The sequence below is a fragment of the Triticum dicoccoides genome, chromosome 2B (genome assembly GCF_002162155.2).
Source record: "Triticum dicoccoides isolate Atlit2015 ecotype Zavitan chromosome 2B, WEW_v2.0, whole genome shotgun sequence".
In the NCBI taxonomy this organism is placed as follows: Eukaryota; Viridiplantae; Streptophyta; class Magnoliopsida; order Poales; family Poaceae; genus Triticum; species Triticum dicoccoides.
In genome coordinates, this window is record NC_041383.1 from 823,696,962 (window position 1) to 823,703,334 (window position 6,373).

The window sequence follows — 6,373 nt, forward strand, 5'->3', positions numbered from 1 at the left end:
TTATGGAATTAAAAAAAACTAGAATTTGGAAAAATTATTCGAAAAATGTTTATGAATTTGAAAAAAAAAATCATGAATTAAAACATGTCCACAAATTTCAAAATATATTATCAGGTTCGAAAAAGACTCGGGGATTTGAATGGAAGGAGTCATGTTTATGGAATTTAGAGAAGTCACAAATAAATAAAGGAGGTAATATCATCATTCAAAATGGGGATATTGCATCATTAGTTCCCAAAGAACAAATGCTGCATTGTGACATCGTTGGAGGGCAGCCGACTATACAAGTTGAAGAGCAGGTTGGGCATGTTGCTCCGCAACCGTGGGTGCCGGAGGAGGTAGAGACTGAACACGACGACCACCACACGGAACGGCGTCAGGTATAATAGGACGGAAACCACTAGGAAGAGCATGAGGAAGACGGGCGTCAACCTGGGGTCGTGCCAGCGGAGCAACAACTGCGTGCGCTCCACCTGCGTAGCCAGGTTGCCGACCGCTGTCTGCACCCTGCCGGCAATGCCCCTCAGTCGATCATACCTCATCCGCACAATGTCATCCGACCTCTTGGACGTGTTCAGCTCATCTTGGTGCACCTGATCCAGGTACGACAACACCGTGTCCTTGTATGTTGGCGGCAGCATGTCGAACTCCTCGTCCAACTCGTCCGGGTGCGTGTAGTCGGCCTGTGACATCCTCATGTCCATGTGCGGCGTGTGCCACGGCCGCCAACGGTAGTTCTGCGCCGCGATCGCGATCATGCACAGTAACACCATCGGCAGGATCAGCTTGGAGTAGCAAACCAATATCAGGAACACTACGTGAACCAAGATCGTGGTAAGTGGGTTCTTCCAACTGCAGATGCCGTTGAACCACTTTCCTATGGCGGCGACGCCGACAAAGAGGGACGTAAGCCTGTAGAAGTTGGCCTTGGTCCGGCGCAGGCTGAACATGTATGAGTCGAAGTCGAGCATGTACTCCACCACCTCCTTCCGCAGTGGCGGCTCGGCCCGCTCCAGCTGCTTTGCCACCATCTGCACCGCCTGGAAACGGAGGTAGTCCTGCTGCGCCGCGGGGATGTGGTTAGTGTGGTTCATCTTGTGAAGCAGCGGTTTACCGTACATAGCCAGCATTTTGGGCCAGGATATGCAGGTGAACCGGACGGCAAGCTGGAGTTCTCCTGTCACTTTCACGCCTGCCGGTGTCAGTGTGATGAGCCGGTAGAAGTGTGTGTACGCGCGGTCGGTGTCGAGCATGGCGACGCGGATCCGTGTCTTGCCGATCTGCTGGTCCCTGGCATCATGCCGGCCGTGGGAGGAGGAGGAGAGGTGGCAGTCGTCGAAAACGGCGACGGTGACGACCGTGCTGAAATCGAACACGTCCCAGGTGAACAACGCGTTCCACCGCGGCTCGAGGGTGTTGAGCAGCGTGTTTGTGCGCACCCACTTCTCGCCGTACTTGACGACGCAGTAAGGGTCGCTGAGCTGCCCTTCCTTAGCCTTCATGGGAATCAGGTTACGCGCACAGAGGATACCCATCTCCAGGATGCCAATGGCGCTCTTGCGGAGCTCCTTCACCCACAAGCCACAATGAAGAATTAGAAGTAGAGTGTTAGAATTCCCTACGGAAAAAAATGAGTAGATGTGTTAGATAGTACTCCCTCCATCCCATAATATAAGAACGTTTTTTACACTAGTGTAGTGTCAAAAACGCTCTTATATTATGAGACGGAAAGAGTAGTATTGATTATCAATTATGAATAAGGAAAATAATATTTGACGAGTACGCTACAACTTCTCAAAAAAGATTACACTATCGTAATAAATGAGTATCAATAATGCTACTCCCTCCGTCACAGTTTACAAGTCCTACGCGTATATCTAGGTTGCCAATTTGATCACCCTAATATAAACTATATAACACAAAAATTACACTTTTTGAAAATAGAACATCTGAAGTTTATATTGGTATATTTTTTGTAATATATGACTTGTATTAGGTTGGTCAAATTGACGACCTAGGGGTACGCGCACGCCCTGTAAACAGAGAGAGAGGGAGTAGACATCCAAATACCTATAAATGTTTAGCTAACCTTCCAAACTAATTCTCTCTCCTCTCCTGATTTTAAGTGGGGGTGAGATCCTCTTTCCTCTATTACCAATCACAATCTTCCACATCAGTTCAAACGTAAAATATTGATGTAATCCTTTATAGATGTAGCATTACTCATAAATCATCCTTCTCCTACTTCCCTGGAGATTTCCAACTTCGATTATAACATAGCTTGTTTGCGACATGCATGCAGAAAGGACGAAAATGCTAACGATTATATAGTGTCAAAACAAAATAAAGTGTCATCCATTTGTCCACCATTCACTCACAACTGAGAAAGGAGAATAAAGGTGTGCTAATGACAAGACGATAGGTCAGGTCAGCACGTGGTACTCCGTCTCAAGGCTCAGCCTCAGCTGAATCTTGCTGCTGACCTCCATCGCCATCCCACGCACCAGGCTGAACCACTTGGAGTTGGAGGGCATCGACCTGGTCACGGGGATGGTCACGGAGCCTATGGACTCGTCATGGCTGGCGGCCATGTGCTCCTCCACCGTCACCACCAGCGGGTCTTCCAACGGCTCGCTGGCAACAAACACGAACTCCTCGTTCCATGTCGGGTTCACCGACCCCTGCGGCTTTGTGCGCCTGATCTGGCCACCCATCTGTATCTTGGCAATGGTGGGCCCTAGAGGCCGACCCGTCTCGCTTGGAATAAGGTCTCGCGCCGAGATGGCCATAACCTTGAGGTACATGAGCTTAGGGGAATAGTACACGTTGAAGCGGGTGTCCGTGGTGGGACCCTCCTGTAAGGGAAAGTGCGCTTCCAAGGGCCATGCCTTTTCTGACTTTACCGCAGGCCCAGCAGTAGCAGGGCCATTGGAGCATGGCATGAAGGCCGGTTGGCACGTTAACTGATGCGCACCTTCCCCAGGGCCTGGTACGAAGCAGGACACTCTAGGATCACCGGTGTTGCTCTTCCCTGGGGATTCAGTCGGTGTCGCCCTTGAGGTAGAAGAGGAAACCTCCCCTACTTGGACACCGGTATAAATAAACTAATAACGTTGAGATGATGGAAAACAAAGGGTAAAAAAAAAAGAACACCGACATCTTATAGTTTACCTTTTATTTTTACATGTTTCTATCAAGATATACCCAGAAAAGAGTAATTCAAACATCATGTCTAAAATCTGATAACGAAATACTCTAGCAATATCTCTCACTGAAGTTTATACAAAGTACGTACATATAATTACTAAATAAAATAGCTAAATTCAAAATTTTATTGCAAATAAGTAGGCCCCTCTAATTCGAAATATAAGCAGTTTCGGATACTGAAAGGTTGTTCAAAAATCTTTTTAAACTACTACCACCACTCAAAAATCCATGGCTTGCAAAGAAACATGGCACAAACTTTTCTCACTTTCATCACTAGCTTTGTTTCCAAAAGTGAAATTTTAATATATAATTTGACAAATGGATATTTCATATGAAAAGTAAAAACATAGTTAAATTGTACGTTGCAGATCATGCAAACCCGAAAACCTCATCTATTTTTGAACAAAGGGGGTATGTTGTTTCTAGAAAAAAAAAGTAAATGGTATGAAAATATATCTGTTAACAGATATATACTTAATATTATCTATTTATTTCTGTTTTCTATGCTCGCATTCTATAATGATGAGAAACACAAAAGATGCTTAATTGACAAAAAAAAGGTACTAAAAGTATTAGTACCAGTACTATGAACTAGATGTTTGATGCCGAAAAAAGGCTCTAGTATCGAAATACGGATGTGCGGCTAAGGCAACTACCCTCATGCAACTCAAGGCCATGTTGCTTGGGCACAAAAGCCCATACTCTACAAGCTCATATTGTTCTATTGCAATGATCTGAGAGATGTCTATAGCAAGGTAGAAATTTATATAGAACTCCAAAAATTTAACATACCTGGATACTCTCCATTTCGTGAAGCCTGTCAATGATATCACGTGCACTAGCTGGTCTCTTCTTTGGATTGAAGTCTCTGCACTCTAAAGCTATCTCGTAGCATACTCGTATTTGTTCGCATAATGTGTCTCGTTGCGATCTCTCCAACTTATCACTCCAACTTTCAAGTACCTAAATAATTGCATTGATGGGTCATGGTCCATGAAATGAATCAACAACATATTTCTATACGGCATTAATATGTAGAGTACTCCCTCCGTTCCAAAATAGATGACATAACTTTGTACTAAAGTTAGTACAAAGTTGAGTCATCTATTTTGGAACGGAGGGAGCATATAGCAACCACATACTTTCAGGCATTAAACTAAGAAAAAAACTTCTAAAATTAAAGTAGACCGTGTCCCTAAAAATTCAAGTCAGATTTATCACAATGTAAATTGCACTTTCATATATGAAGCGGCAAACTGAGAGGCAAAATTATCTATTGGGATTCTGTTGGGTTGATTTTTTTGCACCCAAAACTGTTCTTGCCACTATTGGATGTTCTTCTACAAATGATATTGTGCTACATCCCAAACTAACATCTACTGACAATATGCGAAGTAAAGGCGTGACAATTTGTCCTGAAGTCGATCCTTCTTAGCCAAAAAGGAATTTGAGCTTTATATTTGTAACAATGGCATATATTATTCTTACATCCCCAGTGGGTTGATACCCTTTTTGCCCAGTCAGTATTTCGATGATAATAACACCAAGACTATACAAGTCAGCATTGCGTGCAATTATACCCCCTTCGCGAAGCTCTGGTGCCAAATATCCCCTGTATGAACATAGAAAAGATCTGATGGATTAATGAACAAAGAGAGCGGAATTCAAATAACATCGAACAAACGACTGAGCTTTCAAGAATAGTTAGCTAGCTTACATTGTTCCTAATATAGTTTTGGTAATATCTCGGCTTTGATTTTCGTCGAAGCATCTAGACAGGCCAAAATCAGTAATTTTCGGTACCATGCTATCGTCAAGCAGTATATTGGCAGGTTTCAAATCCAAGTGAATGACATGATTTTCATGAAGGAACTGCAGGCCCGCACAAATCCCTTTGATTATTTTGTAGCACGTTCGCCACTCACGATTGGCATCTATAAAGGCCAGAGGAGAAAACCAGGCTTATAAATTGGGATGAATTGCACAATTTCTAATAGATGAAGAAAATAGAGAGAAAAGTTAGAGGTTGCATGGTCATACCGATGATATACTTATCGAGACTCCCCTTAGGTATATACTCGAAGCAAAGTAGTCTTTGGTGGACATCTGCCATGACAAGTTTTCCGTTGTACTTTGCCATACTTCCTTGTCTATCAGCACAATATCCCAAAAATCTTACTACATTCTTGTGCTTTACTCGCATCAGACATTCAACCTCTCTGTGAAACTCCATTTCATGCATATAAGCTTTGGACAACTTCTTCACAGCAACCGACCTATCGCCAAGTACTCCCTATCACTCACAAGTGTTAGCACTGGTTTCACTTACCAAAGAAGATGGTGTGATTAATATTGGAACACTCTGGCACGTATACTACCTTATAAACGACAGCAAATCCACCTCTTCCAATCTCCCGGTCATCTGAGAAATCATCTGTGATGTCCTCCAAGAGTGATAATGGCAGGGCCTTGGGCACTGCTGTTTCATCAACTAACATCTGCTGCAGGTCACTTCGTGCAGTGCAAGCTTTGTGTTCCATTTGCAGTCACTATGTAATTAACCTGGAAACATGAGCAGACCCATTATGTATGTACAGCATATATGAGCAATGTAATTAACCTGGAAACGGGACTTTTGTTTTGCGAGTCTGGAAACAGGAGTTGAAACAGAAGCAAACTTATTGTGCGTGTACAAGTGTAGTTAGTACAACCAAATCCCCAAGTTCTCTCGCAGAAAATTACTGAAGTAATAAACACATTAGTACTGTTCCAAATACTTGGACCAAAACGCTATGTTCCAATTGAACAACCTCATGGCCGGATTACCGAAAAAGGCTTTCGCCCCGCTTTATATATAAAGCACCGATCATCAAGCATCCAGTATAAACGCACGCCACCGCAACACACGCACACACCCAGGACAAGATACGTAGGCGCTGAGCGCAGCAACACCATCCTAGCACTACCATCACAAAGAGATGCAGCTACACATGACGAACCATGTGTTCCAAATGAACAACCTCAATGCCGGATTCAACGGAACGAAACACTGTCAGGCTAGAAGCTCAGGCCGCATTATGCTTGCCCACAGATTGACTAGAAGCTAACATTGCAAAGAAGCAGATCAAACTTTTTTACAACCAATGGAGGGACCTACAAGCATCAG

General features: G+C 43.7%; 1 protein-coding gene across 1 annotated transcript; it reads right to left on the reverse strand.

Annotated features, from left to right (window-relative positions):
• Nucleotides 1–227: 227 nt before the first annotated feature.
• LOC119361593 (FT-interacting protein 4-like) lies at nt 228–5,747 on the reverse strand. Its single transcript, XM_037626727.1, has 6 exons — nt 5,586–5,747; nt 5,248–5,500; nt 4,925–5,141; nt 4,696–4,819; nt 3,996–4,170; nt 228–1,618 (listed from the first exon to the last, which is right to left on the reverse strand). Exons 1-6 carry the CDS (start codon nt 5,745–5,747, stop codon nt 228–230), a joined length of 2,322 nt encoding a protein of 773 aa, XP_037482624.1.
• Nucleotides 5,748–6,373: the final 626 nt, after the last annotated feature.

Excerpts from the sequence above, each read along its gene's own strand:
- LOC119361593 (XM_037626727.1), bottom strand. The coding sequence starts at position 5,747 with ATGGAACACAAAGCTTGCACTGCACGAAGTGACCTGCAGCAGATGTTA. Across the intron at positions 5,142-5,247 it reads TCTCGATAAGTATATCATCG|ATGCCAATCGTGAGTGGCGA; the intron begins GTATGACCATGC and ends TGGCCTTTATAG. Across the intron at positions 1,619-3,995 it reads AATGGAGAGTATCCAGGTAT|GGAATTCTAACACTCTACTT; the intron begins GTTAAATTTTTG and ends TTTTTTCCGTAG.